This window comes from Stegodyphus dumicola, chromosome 5, assembly GCF_044657685.1.
Source record: "Stegodyphus dumicola isolate Sdum_Otavi_A_Nest chromosome 5, ASM4465768v1".
Taxonomy (NCBI): domain Eukaryota; kingdom Metazoa; phylum Arthropoda; class Arachnida; order Araneae; family Eresidae; genus Stegodyphus; species Stegodyphus dumicola.
In genome coordinates this window covers 140,045,506-140,066,114 of record NC_140772.1, presented here as the reverse complement: position 1 = coordinate 140,066,114, position 20,609 = coordinate 140,045,506, and the positions used below count along the sequence as shown (strand labels likewise).

At 31.6% G+C, this 20,609-nt stretch overlaps 1 protein-coding gene across 9 annotated transcripts in view; it reads left to right on the top strand.

Moving 5' to 3' along the window:
• LOC118185241 (uncharacterized) overlaps window positions 1-20,609 on the top strand; it is a 265,229-nt gene that overhangs the window by 127,655 nt on the left and 116,965 nt on the right. For 2 of the 9 annotated variants that reach the window (XM_035355075.2, XM_085817121.1), the window contains exon 2: window positions 7,762-7,891. The exons of 5 other annotated variants lie outside the window; for them this stretch is intronic. Coding sequence is in view for 1 of the 4 variants with exons in the window: in XM_085817120.1 (XP_085673246.1) it covers window positions 5,909-5,937 (29 nt within the window). In the remaining 3 variants the exon portion in view is untranslated. Of the gene's footprint in view, window positions 1-5,822; window positions 5,938-7,761; window positions 7,892-20,609 lie in introns of those variants that run through there. 2 more of the 9 variants (XM_035355076.2, XM_085817120.1) reach the window with 2 other exon arrangements.

Genomic DNA, 20,609 nt, shown 5'->3' with positions numbered 1-20,609 from the left:
TTTCTTTGGGCATTCAGAACGCAAGTTATTTGATGTAGATCCTCTTTCTTTATGACGCTTTATAATATACAGAACAGTAGAGAAGCAAGCATTTACTTTTTTACCTATTTCTTGATAACTTAGGCCATTTTCACTTAGAGAAACAATTTTTCCTCGCAACGAAATCGGCAATTCAGGTTTCTTAGGTGCCATTACAATTTGAAATCGACAATCAACTGATAACGTTTCGACAACACCTTCTTTTATAGTCGTCTTACGTATGTTATTTACTGCGGGATGACTGTCAAATAATAGCATAAAAATGCAAATTTGCTTAAAGTTGAGTTGAGTGTGCAAATACATTTTTAACAAAGGTTATTTTAATATTGTTGCAAAAAATGTTTTTTTATTAATATTATTGTATTTTTGTAATTAATTTAAATGAATAAGCTTATTCTGTTTTTAAATGCCAATTTTTGTATTTCTTAATGTATTTTCTTATAAATTGTGAACAAAAATGTATGTGTGCAAATACTTTTTGTACCCACTGTATAGAACTGCTCCCCCTTTTTTGCGCAGTGTACATTATCTGTATCTGCCAATTAATTAATAATTATCAATTAGTTGTTAATAATTATATGTGTTTATTTAATATACCTTTATTATTGCATTTGTTTCCTTTAAAAATATTATTTTTCTTTTCTTTTTTTTCCAAAGTAATCATACAAATGTGGGTCATAATAAATCACAAAATATGGTATGATATCGTTTTTCGGTTCCACATACAAATGCTTCAATTAATGGCACTTACAACACCCGTATGAGAGATCTTAAATGGACATTTGTGTGTTCGGTACAATGTTCAGGGTAAAGGCTTTTGTGAAATGCAAATATTAATAGTGTTGTAAACTTCATGTTAATCACGAAGCAGGCAAAACTTAGGTTAAGACGGCCTCAGAAAATAGGCTTCTGTTTATAAACTATGAAATTATGACTTACAGTAACTTGGAGCACATATTTAGATACGAAACCAGAACTGCGCTCCAGAAGCTCTATTTGATTTTCGTACATTCTTTTGCATAAATACCTGACTTTTACAACATTTTTACAGGAATTTTTATTTACATCCTTTCTTTGTGTGTCTAATGTGACAAAAGAAGCACATGAGCATGCTTAACGAGATCTCATAAAAATTGAAGCTTATAATGCGGATATTTCGCAAGAGACAGCAACTTTCAGCTCCAGCTTTCCTTTCCTTTGCGGTTAATTTACTGGCATCATTCATTGTCATTCCAAAGTATTGTTCTTCAATGCATATTGCTCCTTCTTTGGATTGTAAATCAAAAGTATCAGTTTCAAGAACAAATCCTTTGTGCACGGCTTCTTATGTCATAGAAAACATCGAATGAAAAATCTAGTGCGGCTGACAGCTGGTTCCTGTACAGAAACATATTCAAATCAAATGCAGTTATCTAGCTGTATTATGAGAGACTTAGTCCAAAAAGTGGTTTGAGAAGGAACTGCAATGTTGTTTTCTCGAGAGATTTTGTTGTTTGAATATGGGCAGTGAATTTTCATAAGATTTATGCTTCTTTGGCAACATCTTCATACATAATTAATAGTACCGAACTTCATTTTAGAATCTTATATCAAGTTTATTATGTTTATTATGCATTTTCATGTTGTTACGAATGTTCACTTTTATATTTGTTTTAATTGCATTCATGGTAACAACTATCGAATACTTCAGGGAAAAAAAATTGAAACATCAGCCATCTGAAAACTATGTTTTTTTTTACTTTAGATATGCCCTTTTTAACACATTTTTCAAGATTAAAACTTGATATATTTCCTTTAAATATAAAAGTACTGTATAAAAAGAGTGAATGTGGTGGCACTAGATTTTTTTTCCTAAACTGTTGTGTTAGACATATAGTTGCCTATTTTCTTGAAATAAAATGAGGAATTGTTTTAGAACAATCTTGATATTGTGTAGGGGAAGGCTTAAGGAGAAAATAGAAAAAAAAAAAAAAAACGAATGTCTCTTCTATAATTTCAAAGATTAAAAATTACACGTAGTAACATATCCATTATGCCGTGTTTAGTTAAAATTTAAAAAATTCTGTGTTCTTTACATTCAAAACTGTCAAAAATACTTGTAAAAATATATTTACCAAAACAAAGGGGCTAAACTGTAGATTTAATAATGAATTACTTTTCTCCCCAAACCTTTAATTCTGAAATCAGCTGCCTCCTTAATATCCTCCTTAGAGATTCTAAACATAAGACGGTGAAAGAATTTTAAAAAAACCTAAATCAATAAACTCGTTCTTTATCTTTGCAAAGTTTGTAACTAAATGTATGAAAATTTTTTTAATTAAATAAAACTTCATAAATATTTCACTGATTAGATAGCGGAACCTTTTTTTTTCATTTTAATTTAATAAAACCTAATGAACATTCTGTTGATTGAGCAGACTGCGTAATTTTTTGAATAAATGAAACATAATGAATATTTTACTGATTGATCAAACTTTGAGGAGCTATTCAGATAATATCTATGTATCAGGAAACACTTAGATAAAAATCATTAAGTATCTTTAATACAATTTTATCTTAGTTATAAATTTAAGGTTAATTAGAATTCTGAAAAGTTATTTTCAGAAAATTGAAATAAATAAATCCTACTTCTTTCTTATGTTTACTGACAATAAAAATGTACTTATAGTTCGAGAATTTAGGCGGACTTTTTCATTCATGGTTGGTTTTGGTTTTATTAGATTATGGCAAAGCACTCGGGGGCTATCTGCCTTAAGGAAGGGATGCCTTCGTGGAAGACTTTCTAAGGGAAACTGGCTCGTATACACGTTACACATGGGGAAAACCACGCAAACGCCCATACAGCCAGCCCGTTCGCGGGATTCGAACCTCGCACCGAACTACCAGTGTTCAGTGACGTTACCGCTCGGCCGCTGGGTGGGCCGTTTTCATTCATGAATTCCGTGTCTGTAAACGTACAAAATGTAAGCAATATGGTACAAATAAAAAGAATGAAATTAGGTTAAAATTATTGCAATTATTTTATCATCATCGGAAATGTAAAAAAGGATATAATATACCGTAATTTAATAAACTTAACGATAATTAGATAAATTTAGTGAAATGAGGTAAATTTGTAAATCTACTAACGTCAAATATGCTCCTATACATATTACCGAATATAAAATATGCTTAAAAATATATTTGTATAAAATTAGTTTCTTCATTACTTTTTTTTTCTTTTTGAAATTCTTAGCGACTCCTTCCAAAATATGACATTTCTGTAGAAGTTTGAATGAGAAATGTTGCTTTGATGTATAATTTTAAACATTCATAAGAAGTTAAAATGAACAACTATCTTAAATAAGAACTAGCATGAAAATTTAAAGTTTTTCATATTGATCGATGCGTTACATATTAAATGGTTATGAACTGCTCTGAGAAATTTATAAAATAATTCCCTTATTTAACACCTCTTACGATATACTAAGAATGCTTTCGAAATTTTTATTGAAATTCTTAAAGTTCCTTTCTCAAAGTTTATTAATATGACGTTTTGACATAACGTTCAGTCTTTAAATATATAATATAGTGTTAGTTTCATAATGAAACGATTAGCTCGGCGACTTCTTGTTCAACGGGTTATAGGTCTCAGTCACATTAGAAGCACTGATTTTCACTATTGTCTGGAATCAACAGATTTTAGTGTCTTTTCCCTAGCATATGGACTTATATTATATCATACAGCATTAGAACATCCCAGTGAGTCTGATTTGGATTAGATTTCCTGACACATATTAATGAACGCTGCTGTTCTGTTAGATTCTGAAACCCTGAATCCATGCTCTTCTACCAGCACCTGAAAGTTTCAACCTTTGTAACCATACTTTTCTCAGAATTTTAGCTTTCAGTTTCCAAAAACGGCGTGTAAAAGAAACGCACCGTATAGCAGCACCATATGTGGTTAAAACAATGTTTGCCTTCAAGCCATAAACTTTCACTTCTGATAAAAGGAAGTATTTCCGGGGAAAACTTTTAAAGAGAAGAATTCTTATTGCTGAACTATTTGGCTCCTCCGTTCATTCAAATCTAAGACTCCAGCATGAGATCGCTAACGCACTTAGCACTTTTATATTTCAAAAACGATTAGTTTTCATGTATGGGTATATAGCTGCAAATTATTCAGGTTTTACTGGGCCTTACTACTCAGAATTTGCTCAGTATGAATAAGTAACTGCAAGAAACTGCAAGTTGAAGTTTGCCAAAGAATATAAATTTAGAATATATATTTAAATATTAATAAATTTTACATCATGTTATAAATATTTAGTAACCTCAATCACGCTTAACGAAGGAAAATTAAGCTAATTTGGAGGGTTTTAGAATTGACATTGCTGCGCAACGTGAATACTTTCCCAAAACTCCCGGTTCTTCATGTTTTAAGGTTGGCAGGTACGAAAAGAAGGGGCCAGGATACCAGAATTCCACCATTAGTAGTACATGTATAGTCCTGCTGCACTTACTGTACAGTTCCGTCTCAGTTTTCAGGGGGGAAAAACACCCCGTCAGATGCTTCGAGGGTCTCCCAACCCTTTTAACCTACCACAACATCTCGAGAAGACTTTTGACTCGCCGTGTATTTTGAGTGTCCTATAGCTTCATAGACACTATACGTTTACAAACACCCATGCCTTCTGTGGGTTTCGAACCCGGGCTCATCAGTATAAAGCAGGACTTGAGTTCGAATATTGGACAAAAAATGGATTATTTGCTGTATATTTTCAAAATGAAAATTTTTTTAATTTATTGATAGAAAGTGTTCAGAGATCGGTTCAACCGAGGATTCGATTCCCTAGGTTTCTCTCTGTAAAGCGGGTTAGAATTTGGGTAAATAGCAATTAGAGTTAATATTAGCCGTAAATCTTGTAAATGTGTATATTATTTATTGTATTTTTGTAAAGTTTTTCTCTCGAGAGCAATTTAAATGGAGATAACTTAGGTTTTCTTATTTTGTTGATTAACTTATTAATCAACAAAGATAATAAATAATTAATTAATATTCGGAAAACTGAGATATTTTTTAATGCTTTTATTTTACGCTCATAAAAAAGACGCATTTTGAATAAAATTCATTTATTACAAACAATGTAACTGCGAAGACAAACTACATAATTTTCGCATTTTAATGCCGTATCGCTGCAGAAAATTGACATAAATTCTTGAAGTAAATTATATTTAAGTACATAAAATAGATGTAACGCAAAACATAAACACGAAAAGAAGACGAATAACTTCTCAAAAATATTATAATAAACTAATATAAATGATGTAAATTATTGAAATTTTTGCCATATATTTTCTAAAATCTGCAGATATCTTACAGTTCTCAAGAAAACCGCTCTGAAAGGGGAAAAAACTCCCGTTTTCTCTTTCTATGTAGCTCTTTAACATCTTGTTTTCTCTTTGTATATAATGAGGACAACACAGATAAAAATTAATTTTTCCGCTGACATTCACTGTCACTTTTGAAAACACCTATTAACAGTTTCAATTACTGAAACAGAATCAGAAAAAAACTCACTTACGTAGCATTTTTGTAGTTTCCCTGTACCTCCGTTTCTTGACACGAGGAAAACTGAATGCTGAAGGCCAAGTAAAACCTCAATGCTGGTTGTCTCCTATTTTTTTCTCTTTTCTGATATCCAAATTACGGCCGTCTAGGCAAGAATTACGTCTTTTGACGTCACAGAAACGTTAGATTGGTAAAATACATGGGGTAGAGAAAGGAGGAAAGGATACGTGTGATTCGCACTTTTCATTAATCTTTGCAAGATCTAAAAGTTCGGTAACATTAATTCTTTCTTTTACTTAAGGTAGTGAAACTATTCCTATGATAAAAGTTTGGATATTTCTTAAGAAGTAAGTTATATGTTTGTGTAAATGCCATATATATCATAGTTTCCAACATTCCCGGTTTTTTATATTAAAACCCGTTCTCCCGATAAATCACCGAGTCCCACGGTTTTTTAGCCTTTGTTAATGAAAGGCTTTCCAGCAATTAATGACATTTATTGAATTTATAAAAATTAAGTTGTCCATATTTCATTCCTCCATTTTAAGTGATTTTCGGGATTGCTTTTCTTATTAAAATTTATCTGATCTGCGTTATCTTAATCTATCGTTGACATTTGTAGAACTTCATATGAAGATACAACTAAAATTTAATAATATTAATATTTGTATGCAATTTCATTTTACATGATTGTATGGTACATTACTTACTTGATTCATGTGGTAAGTAAAAGTACGTCAATTATTAATTATATTTCATCGTGTTTAAATTGTATTTTGATAAATTAGAGCTTTCTTTTCCTGCTTAAAATTTCATTAATTTTAAAGTGTAAGAAAATTACAAAATGAAGTTAACTAATGAACATAAAATGTACAATATCTAATTAAATATTAACATACTTTACATCAGAATCCTATTATAAATATTTGCATTACCTGAAGTATGCATAACAAAGCCAGTCTGAAGTTTTGTTTGTTTGTTTGTTTTTGTTTTAAATGATGCCACCTGTGTCGCGAAATTCTGCCAGAAACTCCCGGTTTTTTGCGCCTGAACCTCCAAGTTTTTCATAGTGCGTACTCATAACAGTCTGATATTATAATTTATCGCATTCATCATCTTTATTAGTTTCTTTGTAGTAGTAAAGAAAGTGTAAGAAAATGGTTAGTTTGTATTTCATTTTCATTAATTTTATTATAGCTTGCTACTCACCGCACTGATTTGTTTTGACATTTATTTAGTATTTAATGAAGCACCTGACGTACACATAGCGGTATAATCACAATTTTTTTTCACTGAAACTTTTATAGCTTGTAATGCAGAAATCAATGTAATTCTGCCTAAAACTAATAGCAATTTTTTAATTTGATAACCCTTTTTTCGGAAAGTATTAAATTTTTTTTAAAGTAAAAATGAATGTAATTGCAACGTTCCGATCTAACGTTTTTGTTTACCATTTTGCAAATTTTGGTGTCTAGATCAAGGAACGATATATAAACATAAAAATGTTTGCTTATAAATGCATATGCATTCGTTCCTTTTACGTTATTTTTAATTAACTGTTAGTTATATCTTAAATATACCAATTATTTAACGGCGCAATACTTGACAAATGGCACATGGTATTAACGGTATATTTTCAGGTACAGATCTGACAACAATAATTAAAGTTAGCTTTTTTTAATTGTCTTGATAAGCGTTGTTAGAAGTTTATCCGCTAACAAACCATAAATTTAAAAAGTCGTGGATTCCAAAAACCTTCGTAAATTGTAAATTATTAAATGAATCTTCTTCTTGTGTTCCAGTTATAAATTTGTTGTTTAAAGGATGAGTATTTTTGATGCAAGAATGAAAGTTCGAAATACGAAGTCGTTGAAATTTTGTAGAATGAAAGTTGTATAAAAGTCTTTTGGAAAAGCAAAAATCTTTAATTAACGGATGAGACAGAAAAAAAATTATGTTGTCTTTCGGAAATTTCAAAACCACTTCTTCATGAGCAGTAAAAAGAAGTTTGCTTTTAATATGACTTTTCTTCTTGATATAAATTCATTATTGCTTAACCCTATGTGTAATACAATCCATAAATAGAGAATTTATTAAAAAGATAGATGCAATCTTTATTTGCAAAACAAATCATTCCGTAATATTCCAGCAGTTTCCGTATTTATTTCCAGCAAGATAAGCTTCCCGTCTACCGCCAAGACGTGAGGACCATTTTTGGATGAAAATATGCCGAATAAACGGAACGAGCAATGAGGTAGAAGACCTCGTGCTACTGGATATTTTAACGAGAACACATTAAAGGTAAGGTTTGTAGCATAAAATTGGCACTATTCTGTGACTTGAAAGTAGCCATTTAAAGAAAATGTTTCAAAATAAAAACAAAACCTTTTCGTAATGCTCTGACTAGAATTTCCATCAGTTCGAATGTCTTGACATAATTTTAAAATAGTCCGTGTGTATTTTCTTAAATTTGAATTATAAAATTAGATACATTGTACTAAAATATCGGGGTTTTTTAATGAAAGTTTCCTGCCACCGCAGACATCGTCTGCGCAAGAATTTCGCGTTGGCATGTTTAATCATATGTTCTCAAACGATTTTTTGCATTTGAAAGCAAGAAATTTGCTTTAGAACACTGAAATTTGTAAAACAAATATCGTTATCATTGAGTATAAGGTGCCTGAAATCTTGCTACCAGATTAGAACCATTATTCACTTCCAGTTCTGTTGCAAAATGTCTGCTACAGAATGTCACCAAATCATGTGTACAGCTTTAGGTACTCATGTTGTATCATACGACACTGTGAAGGTTTGGTTCTGAAAGTTCAAAAACGAGGACTATGATATTTAAGAAGCAGACCGCTCTGGCCTGCTTACTGATGTTGATGAGGCTCGCCTACGAGAACTAGTGGAAGAAGATCAGTATGCAACCACTAGAGAGCTTGCTAAGGAGTTAGACGTTAGTGCCACCTCCATTATCGCGCTTTGCATAGCATAAACTTGACGTTCAGGTCCAATCGCTGGGTGCCGCATAAGCTGACTCAACCATGTAAGGACAGACGTGTTCAGGCCTGCACTAATATGCTCGAATACCAACACAAGGACAAGCTTCTGGACAGGATCGTTCTTGTGATGAAACATAGATTTACTTCAACAACACAAGCAGAAAAGAGAGTTGTTCTACAGCCGGTCAGACCGTCTGCAGCATCGGAAACCGCAATTTGATTAACAAAAAGATCATGCTTTCTATCTGGTGGGAATGCCGTTGTATTATCCACAAAGAGTATCTGGAAAATGGTAAAACCCTCGACAGTGTAAGGTATACAGGGAGATGCTAGTCCTTGTTGACGTTGCTATCAAGGAAAAACGTCGAATTTAGTTACGACGCAAAACGGTAATGTTCCCTCAAAATAATGCAAGACCACATGTGTCTGCATTCACTGGCGAGTCTCTGTACGGACTCGAATGGGATCTTTTGCCGATTCACAATATCACTCCTTCAGAATTCTACCTTTATTGACATCTTGCTAGTGCTATCATCCATAGCTGCACAGGACGTCGAAATGATGCTGACCTGTTTTTGGACTTGCAGCCACCAAATTTCTGGGCCGAAGGCTTTGAAAAACGACCAAAATGTTGGCAGGAAATCATACATTTCGGTGGTGATTACTATCCGCATTAAAGACATTGCTTTCATATGTTTATGTTCAACCAGATATTATGAAATCTCTTCATTTTATGCCAAATTCGATTATGCTGATTTCTGTAAATACGCTGAGTAAATCGAAGACTATATGTGTTCTGTATAGAGAAAATTTATTTCTGTCACTGGATATGCAATAATAATAAATAAGAAGGGGATATTGATAATTTAAGATACTAGAAATATAACAATCAAAAAGCTTAAATGTATTAAAAAAGCGAATAATTTTTCTACATTTTCAAAATAGCTTAGAATAAGTGGAGTATTTAAAATGTAAGTTTTAAAACTACCAGAATGTTGTCAGAAAATCATAGATTTGAGTGGTACGCACTAAAAGTACTGCTTTCATGTTTTTTGTTTGTTAAGAACGCTTTTTGTCGGAAAATCAATTCAATGTTCATTACAATCAAATATTATACATGTGAACATTCAAAATTACCAGTACATATACTTTCGGTATATATTTTCCACACATTAACAATAAAATTGCCTTAAAAATATATAGATTAGGATGCAACTTGTCATTCATTTACATTCGTATTTACCTAACGCTAAATTACTCTAAACTGAATATACTTAGTATAGCAAGATATTACTACCGGTTATTAAAGACATAATTCCAGTAATAGTTTTAGAAGTTTTTATTGTAATTATAAGAATAATGTAATAGTGAACATTTAAAAGAAAAAGTGTTTAGATTTCATGATTTTGAAAAATTAATTCAAACGCCGCCTTTTTATTCTTTTTTTTTTTTTTTTTTTTAAATATGCATTGATCGCAGGTTTATACACATGCGCTCGCCGGAAAGTATCAGACATAAGTATTAGACATCTACACGTGTTTATCACTTATTTTCAGAAACCTTTGCGCAGGTTTCAAATAAAGATTTAATCATCCTCTAAATTCATTTCAACTCAGAACTCAGCTCTAACTAAGCTCAGAATTTAAGATCGAAGCTTCAAAAACATCGTGATTTTTTTAAAGAATTTTTTATTTCTTCTCTTTGAAATATATATTTGTAAATAATTGTGAAGTTGATTATTTTGTCAGCTAAAGTTAAACTCATTAGGTGAGCGAAATATGTTTGTTTCTGTTTAAAACGAAACAAAAAATGCGCATTCTAGATTTTGTTTTATTAACACAATTTTCAAGAAATTTGGTCTTGAAATGAGATAACTTTTTTAGTCTATATGAAGAGAGATTTGAATTCCTTATGTTATTATTTAGTCTTTTTTTTTAATTGAATTTTCATTAATTTACCTCTTATTATAAGATTGCTCGTAACCCATATTACATTCCATTTAATTTTAGAATCTGGTAAAGGAATAAATCCATGTATTAATAACTCCTCCGTTGTTAAGCATAATGCTAGAACTGAGTTGATGGTGACAGCCTTTATGAAGGGCAGCCTTCTCATCCTTCACGCATGATGACAACCAGCGATGGACACAAACAGTAGCTGAAGATAACGGATGAATATTTACATATCGTCTGTATTCACTCGCATGACCATTATTATTATAATAATGAATTTAGTATAAATATTATACTAAATATTTATTTAGTATGAGATGTCATGCTTTGCTGCAGGAATATTATGGTCGTAAATAAGAACATATTTTCTTTTTTATGTTCTCCTATAGGCACTTCTTTTGAACTTTATTTAATAACAGAATGTTGTATTGTTTCATGCTTATGTGGGTGAAAGGAAAACAAGGGAATATTATTCTAATCCATTAAATCTCGTTTCAAACGCTTTTCTGTTTTATTGATAAACTAATAAACTAATTGTTCACTGATAAACTTTTCGTTTAAAAAACAATTTTTGTGAATTTTAAAGAGTTACTACCTAAGCGTTGTAATTATATGACGCTTATAAAATTCAGTTTCTCCAAAACAGCTAACATTCTTATCTCTCTCAAACTTTTTTTTTTAAAAGAAATTTTAATTATTCGTTGTTTTTCAGTTTCTATAACTATTAAATTTGTACACAACAGCAGTATTTCACTTGCACATAATATATACAAATGTTTATATATGTCTGCACGTAATCGAACTGACAAGGACTAAGCAAGAGATGTTGGATTAATTTGTAGAAAGAAGTACAAAATAAATCTTAACCGTACTTATATACGTATTTTTCCTGAATATATGGTTTTGATTTTCGAGGTAAGGTGTAACGTTTTGCTACTAGGGGAGAGAGGGTTGCTACTTCACTCTATTATTCATAAATGCATTAGTTAAGTAACGGAAATTAAAAATATGGATATAAGAGTTAAAAGAATTAATTTCTCTCTATGCATCTTTGAGATGTAAAGAAGATACAAAGCAAAGTATAATAATTTCGCAATTTAAGATTACGAACATTCTATATTTTTCAGCTTTCTTCAATTACAGACTAAAATTTTCTGTACCTCGCGCGATAGTTTTGCACATTCTAATATGAAAGAAAAAACTGAAACTATACAAAATCAGCTCATTTTCAGTTTAATGCTAAATTCAGTAAATCTCCATACATTAAAAACTGCATTAACAAACTGGATGGACAAAATAAGTTGTTTCCCCGAAATTCTGTATTTTTACACAGTGTCCCTCTTTTTCTAGTCTGAATGTTATTTTGGTAACTTCCCCTGCCCTTTCTGCATATACGAGTATAAGTTTAGTCATACATTATTTAATTATTATTATGTAACTATATTTCGTTAGTACAGTATAACAATTTTAATTAACTTTAAATTTACTCTTAATTAAGATAGAAAAAGAAGATATGTTTATTTCAAATCTTTATTATTCATATGTACGAGCAATAAAACAATATTTTAACTCCTTTACAATAAAAATTTCACTTATGAAGACTTATACGTTTGTATTAACTATGTAAAATGTTTATACTATTAATATTATAATAGTAACAGTTAAAGGGTTTACTGCAAAAAAGAGATAGATCCATCCTTGGGGAATTTGGAACTACATGTACTATCTTGAATGAAAAACAAAGTTCTTTCCTTTGTTGCAAAAAAATATAAATTTGCTTGTTATTTCTCATGTTTTCCAAGAGATGAAGCTGCCTGTGTTGTTAGTTTGTTGCAAGATAGAAGTAGCTCCTGAAGTTGCCTCCTTTTTTCCCCCTCAAACCATTCACAGGGTTGTTTACAGGAAAATTCCGCGGCACTTATTAATAGGGGAGTCTTTGGTGTCATGTCTCCTGTTTTTGGTTCCAATAAATATAATACTGTATATTGTTCTAAGAATAATGAATGATTCGGAAGAGGAAAGAATAGTTAGCTTTGGGTCTAGTAATTTATTTGAGTCTGCTAAAGGAAAAGAAATCTCTTCCAGGGAAGATGATGGGGACACAAATCGCATTCCCGTTAGGAAAAGCCTAAATGTTTTGAAGCAAAATGAATGGAAACGAAAGGAAACAAAACAATGAAAGTCTGAAAAACATTGGATAAAAACATTGGAAAAAATAAATTACGCTGAGTTTCTGGCAGTGAAGAATCCTTAAATTTACCGATCATGAAAAGTATGGCCACTTGTTTAGTTTAATAAACTGGGTAGAAGGCGTGCTCGAGATGTCTATTTGAGAGACCTCATTAATATCAATCGAGTTCAGCTGAAAAGAGACAATGCACTAAATGAGCCGGACGTAATAGATGGGAAATGTGATGCTCGAAAAATGTAACTGTATTTTCATTAAATTAGATACAATAGTAGATTTTTGTGCAATTTTTTGCCTAGAAGTAGATAGAGGATCCATTTTGTGACAAGTGAGAGGTAGCTCCAATAATCATGCAAGTACCACGTCATCTGGAAGATATATTTTTGAGTATTCACACAACTTAAAAATTTGAACTTTAAAACCGTTTTTATGGTTTTCTGAAAACTTCAAATATTGGAGCTACTTGCATTTTACAGCAGACCTATCAATTATATTTTAACTTCCATTCAGTTAAGAAAGCGAGCTTGATGAAAAATTAAATATTAGGAAGATTATTTATTTATAAAAATTGTAAATCATTGCAATCAACAATTTGTGGCAATTTCTTTATCTTGTGACATACTACAACTGCATAAATTCCTGCATATTAAGTGAAATATGATATTGGTAATAGTCATTTTTTTTTAAAGTGTTGATTTCTATTTCTCTTCCACTACTTTCCAGAGTCCATCAATAGTGTTGGGTCTGCGCTTAGAAAGAGCTCCTTTCAAAAGACCAAAAGCACTGTAGTCTCTAGGTGAAACATTAGGGGACCTCCTAAGTAATGCTTTGAAAAAGGTATATATGCAATACCTATGTCAGTCTTCTTTTTTTTTTCAAGGCATGCAGTGGTGCTTTTCTAAATATGCTTTGTTGCTTTGTCTTGATGAAGTTTCACTCTTTCAAAATCGTTAGGATAAAGAATGGAATTTCTTCTGTAAATATCGGATGTAATATTTTCGCTTGATAATATGTCGAGTTGATTTTAACATTTTCCCCCATGCTTCTTATTTTTAGTTTCCCATTGTAAAACTGCAATAATCACAAACCCAGACGGAACCAGATTTGTACAGTTTTCTCTTCGCTTTCGATAACAGACATTTTTTATTGTTGTCATTTAGGTAAACTCATGCTTCGTCAAGAGCTGCAATGACTTTCCATTAATCTTCTGCTAAATAGTTTTCACACAGGGTTCTACAAATTACTTTGCATTGAGCTACATGCCTCATCAAAACCTCGTAAACATTATGCTTTTAGCTAACATTATGCTAAGTTGTAAATCTTGATTTATTATTTTATTTATTGTTCGTACAAAAGTATTTTAAGACTTGCAACTGATTTCGGGGTTGGCAGATTTTCTCTTGTTAGCTAAGATTTAGCTTTAGAAAGGTTAGAAACAGTATGTATCTTTTTTTGGTGTTCGTTTGAAGCTTTCTTTTCATGTAGAAGAAGATTTCATTGACGGTTTGTTCCTTTCCATTTTCGAAGTGCAAAATAAGCAACATTTTGCACTTCGAAATTTTACGATATTCTCATTTCAAATAATAAGTTGTTGCCAGAAATTTTTATTCCCAAGCATTTACTTTTTTAAAATTTTAAATTCTCAAAATGTGTAAACACCCTATATATAAAGGGTGTTTCATAGATCATGGGACAAACTTGGAGGGGTGGTGGATCGTGCTAAAACATGCATTTTTTTATAGGAATGTAGGGTCAAAAGTGACGGGTTAAGGCAGGAACGCAAATAAAACGACACGAGAGGAAAATGTGTTTATGTGCAAAATAAACGCAAAGTGCTTCTTTGTAGCAATACAGTATTCATACTAAATGTTCAAAATTGCAACCATCAGCAATGTTATACATACTTGGTAACGTCGCAGAAGGAATTGACAAACATTTTGAAAAACGACAGGCACTTGGCTCACGTTTGCAGCCGCAATGCATAGTCGTGCAACGAGGTATTCTCCAGTAAGTCAACAGAAGTCTCGTAAATGATGCTCTTCAGATGGCCCCATAAAAAAATCCAAGCTGGATAAATCTGGCGAATGGGGTGGCCATCCAACGGGTCCACCACGGCCAATCCATTGGTCCGGAAATGTCCCATCCAAGTAATTGCGGACCCGCATGTGGTTACCGGCTGAAGCACCATCATGCTGGAACTACATGCGATCACCAACGACAGCCGGAACATCTTGCAGCAATTCCGGTAGCACCTCTTGCAGAAAAATATAATAACATAAGCCATTTGTACGTGCAGGTAAGAGGTATGGGCCTATGAGGTAGTCGTTAACAATACCCTCCCACACATTCACGGAGAAGCGGGTTTGGAATGCATGTGGACGTGTGCCGTGGGGATTATAAGTTGCCCACACGTGCATGTTGTGGCTATTGAAGATGTCGTCCTGTGAAAAAGTTGCCTCGTTCGTGAATTGCGCATTCGATGGGAAATCCGCTTGCGCCGCAGACTGCTGCAAGAACCAATGACAGAAATAATCTATCTCTTGCAAGGCTTGGACTCGCTGCAAATGGTATGGATGCAAACCATTTTCATGCAATACTCTCCAAACGATGGAATGTCTCAGCTGCAGAGCACGTGCAATAGCTCTTGGACTTGTCTGAGGTGATTCATGCACAATGTTCAAGATGGATTCTTCAATGCGAGGTTGTCGTGCACTTCTTCTTCCAATCCTAGTGTCAGAGGTGGCTTCAAATGACTCGTTTTTCACACAGAGACCGATGCAACCTCTCGAACATTGTGTGCTTCGGCATACGCCTGTTCGGACAGAGTTGCGAATGATCCTCTGATGCATCGGATCGTGGTTTATCCGGCTCACTACCGCCCTCTACCGCTGCATTGCCAGCCAATCACAGCTGTAGTTCCTATTACTGTTAGTGCTCCCGCTTTTGAACATTTATTGTGAATACTGTATTTCTGCAAAGAAGCACTTTGCGTTGATTTTGTACATAAACACATTTTCTTCTCGTATCTTTTTTTGCGTTCCTGTCTTAACCCGTCACTTTTGACTCTACATTCCTATACAAAAAATGCATGTTTTAGTACGCTCCACCACCCCTCCAAGTTTGTCCCATTATCTATGAAACATCCTATATACAATATCTTATATTTAAGAAACCAGGTTTTTTAGTTATTATGAATTTAGTATTCGTTTTGCATATTTGCAATTGAAATTATTTCTTGTTGAATTAAAAGACACTTTACAAAATCATCCATTTATAAGCGAGCAATAAGGCTTAAGAAAAAATTATGTCATTTCATGTAGTGAAACCTTAACTGTTTTTACAGATACATTTGAGACGTATATGGCCAAGAACTAAACAGCATTATCTTCACAAAGTTTAAACATCCATAAGTCCGGTTATTCTAAGATAATTTGAATCGGAATGTATGTATTAAGCCTAACCTGACTTTCTGCTTTTTACTCCTTTTCTTAGAATGGCATTATTTAGAGTAATGCTTCAACCACCTGTCTGGTCTTGGGGATCTTCATTAGCACATAATCTTCTTGAAATTTGCTCGTGCCGAATTATATTTTCTTTGCGTTTGAATACGCGAACCTTTGTTTGAATCTCTGATGCTTAACTTTTTTTTTTAATTTGCGATTGACGAAATGTAGTTTTCATAATTTTACAGTTTCAAAATGTATTGGCATTTTAACTGTTAAGAGTTTAACATTTTTTTAATTAATGTAAGAGATTCAGATTACAGCATTAAGCTATTTATTATTTATATTACATTTTTACATAGTCAGATTATGCAAAACCTTGTGAGTAAAGCAAGAAATAGCTGTCTTTTTGTATCATTGCTATGAAAGTAATTGCCATTTTCTCTAAACATTATCTTCTTTGTTGATTAAAACTCTCATAATTAAAAAAATGTTTTTTTTTTTCAAATTTATATGAAATTAAATATTGAAACATTTTTAATATGGAAACCCAACAACCAGAGATATTTTTTGTTTTCCTAATATTAAACAAAATCTTGCTTTTCTTTACGAGTCACGTAATTACTTGCAGTGATGTTAAGGACTTCATCAGCAGTGATGTTAAGGATTCTTTTGCAGGATTTCATAATGATTCATAAATTAATTTTCCTGTTGATTTCAGAAGTGAATATATTACATTTTGAGACATTTAATAAACCAATGTATTTACTTTTAATGGTTAATAATCGTATCTTCAGTTCTTGTATCATATAGAGGGCAGCAATTTGAAAACGAGAATTATAATTTGAGAAAAAAAACAGTACCGTCATCTATCATTTAAAAACGCAAACGCAAACGGTTTATTCCTATTAAGCTACTGACAAAATCATATATGCCGGTAATCATTTTACATAATGAAGTGAATAAAAATGGAAATGATATTTTTTTTCCATCTAATTGCATATTTGTAACCATTTAAAATATTTTTATTCAGAGAATAACATTGTTACAAGTGACGGGACTTTGGTATCCAGGCATGACCTTGAACTGAAATTAAAAAATACTTCACAGAAATTAATATTTTTCTGCAATGAGATTGTACGAAGCAGTACATTGCTGCGCGAAATTACTTCAAATAAATAGAAAATTGCAAATGTTTTGTAAATTCTTATGGCTAGAAAATTTTTTGTTTATATACTGCTTAAATGCTACTTTTCGTATACAATATATAATTAAATTTATTTTTTAATAAATATTACTGTTGCGAAGCCTAAAACTAATTGCAAAATATTCATATCATTCTAAAAGTGACTAATCATAGATCTACAATTTAAATAAGGCTTATATGTTTATTCGAATTATTAATGAACTCTTCTTAATTTCCGGTAAATTTATAAGTAGTGAAAATTACGAAATTCTCAGGCATTCCATGTCTAATTAGGAAAAGAGCGCTGATGTGAAATATCTTAACATTTTTTATTTATTTTTTCTTTTATACACTTAATGCCAAAAGTTATGGAATATTTTTAATCACATTTATTATACTTATAAGAGAAATGGATCTAAATTTTTAACTAAAAATTCAAAATAATTTACTTCCTAATTTTCCTTTTACCTATACGTTTTTGACTAGATATTTTATGACATCGGGCTCAAATAATGATTTAAAATGCTAAAACAATTTTAGCCCTCTTGAAAAGGAAGAAATTAACTTTGCTCAGAAAATTTAACACTCAAACAATCTCTTTCCTTCCCAAGAAATCTTTTAATGTTCCCGATATTAAATAAAAGATAAATTTTTCGATCTTATTTTGAGGGAAAAAAATTATTTGTAAAGTAATCAGTATGCTTTCTTGAACTTTTCATATATTAGCGTAAGAATTTTCAGATTCTCTTAATGTTCCTCAAAAGCGTTTAGGAAAAATGTATTTTCCCCAAATACCTTTTCTCTCCAATGGAAAAATAATGCATATTTTTGAAAAAAAGGAAATATTTAATAAACTCATTTCTCCTTGTTCCTCCATCTCTCTCTTTAGTTATGCAAGTTCCGCCAATAGCTTGCGTTTTACCGTTTTCTTGCGAGATTGAAAATTAGTTTTTCTTCTCACTTATTTTAATATTAATGTCATTATTATGCATAAACGTAAAAATATAGAGAAATTGAATATATATGATATAATTTCTGTTATGTAATTGCTTTTTCTAAGATTTCTCTCTATTTGGAAGAGAATTAAAATAACACGCCGTTAATGAAAACTAATAATTATCAAGTTTGGTAATTATTATCGGCTCATCAATCTTATGCTGAATAAAATAGTTTTGTGTGGATTAAGAGTAAATAAATAAAAAATTGAGTGTAATTTGAAAGAAGCCCATAAAAAAAACCGAAATAATATTATTTGGGAGGAAATTAATTTTGTGCTGTATGATAACAAATAGAGGAAGCAATGTGATAAAATTATTAGCAGATTTTTAACGATTAATGCTTCTCATTTGTTTTCTGTATATTATGCTTCTGTATTCAGAAGATCTTATTTTTATAAAATCTAAACTCTGCTTTGCTGTATATTCTGCAGAACAAACATAAACTGTTATATATCAAGATAAACTACAGTGGGTAAAATGGAAAAGAAAGCAAATAGGTATACGCATCAAAGTCTTCTATATTAATATATGTAAAATTTTCAAATTTGAATTAAATCAGTTTTCTGATCACAAAAGAATCACGATACTTTCAAAGTTAAAACGTTAAGTATTACGTTATTGTAGTCAATGAATCTTTCTTTTTAAAACGTATCTCAAGGTTTTAAATTGGGTCAGTTTAGGAAAAATAATTAGTTCACTAATCATGAAATTTTATTGTTTCTTCTTATACTAAAACTAATATTGCCGTGACCAAAATTAAAATATACAGGGTGTTTCATCATAGCGGTTACAAAATTTCAGGAGAGATAGAGTACACATAAGACGATGGAAAATCGCACAGCAGTGCGTGCACGGTCGGAAACACTTTCGTGCCACAGTAGTGACAACACAAAACACAAGAAACGAATTCAGCGCGATGATAAATTTTTCGACATCGACCGTTCAGCGTGATTACAAATTTTGGAAAAAAAAAAAAAAAAAAAAAAAAAAACTTTCATTTCTTTAATCAGGAATATATCCCGATTATGCCTCAACTATCTTGTTTACCAGATTTCTACCTTTTGATTCCGCTGTTCTCTCTGGTCAAGATAGCTTTACGAGATCTGCCTTTCCAGACAGTTCAAGCTACCCAAAATGACGTGCACTAAAAGTGGAAATGAAATTCACTAAAAGTGGGAATTTAACAATGCTACCAGAGCTTTTAGGATCACGGGAGGAAAAAAAAACTGTGTATTTCAGTAACGTAAACTGTAGCTATTTGATCATACTTGGAAAAACTGCTTTTTTTAACTTTTAAAAACAAATTCCTTTTCCTTATGCCTGATGTGTCTGACTTTTAACAGACAGAACCAGAACAAGTCCACAGATCTTATCGTGGCTAAAAGCGCAGCACTGCGTCTGCCGTCAACATAGGACTTGAATACTTTACAAGAGACAGTGCAACTTAACACACCTTCATTCCAGTTTTGAAAAATTCCCCAGGGAGCGAATCCAATAGTATCCCAGCTCTCTTTCCTTGTCATCAAACCTCTTCTCGAGAAAAAATTCGGCTCCCTACATGTTTTAAGTTCCCTCATCCCGTAAAAAACAACATACACTTACAAACATCTACATCTTCTCCAAGATTCGATCCTGGGCCAATACGGCCATCATGGGACAGGCAGCCAATTAAGAAACCACGCTTAATAGCAAGAAGTTCGGTAGTTAAGAAAAATGAAATCTTTTTATATGAATAGTAATTAATTTATATTACTAAATGATATTAAGTTTAATAATTATTTGCTGAAGGCTGAATAAAATTATTATTTTTCCTGTAAGAATTTTTTTTAGTTTTTAATTCCATTGGCAAGGTTTGCGACTTAAAATTTAAGAACCTTAAATATTTAATTAATAAATATGCAAGTCTCAGATTTTAAAATAATTCAGAATTTTAAAATCATTAATAAAATTTAAATTAATACAATAATTCCCATATTTCCTGCAATTATGTAACAAAAACTTTTTGAAATTAAAATAATAATATCTATGAAATTAACTTTTATATACAAAAATGCTGTTTCGTATCTTAATTTAAATAAACTTTGTTTTTAAACCTCTAATGAATGTTCAACTCCCATTATTTAATATTCAGCATTATATATTAGTAAGAAGCTCAAGCCTGTCGCAAGAATATATAAAAAGCATTTCTAGGAGATTTGGTTTTACAAGTCAAGTTATAATATTACCTTTTCCCCTTCCTTGCTTCTT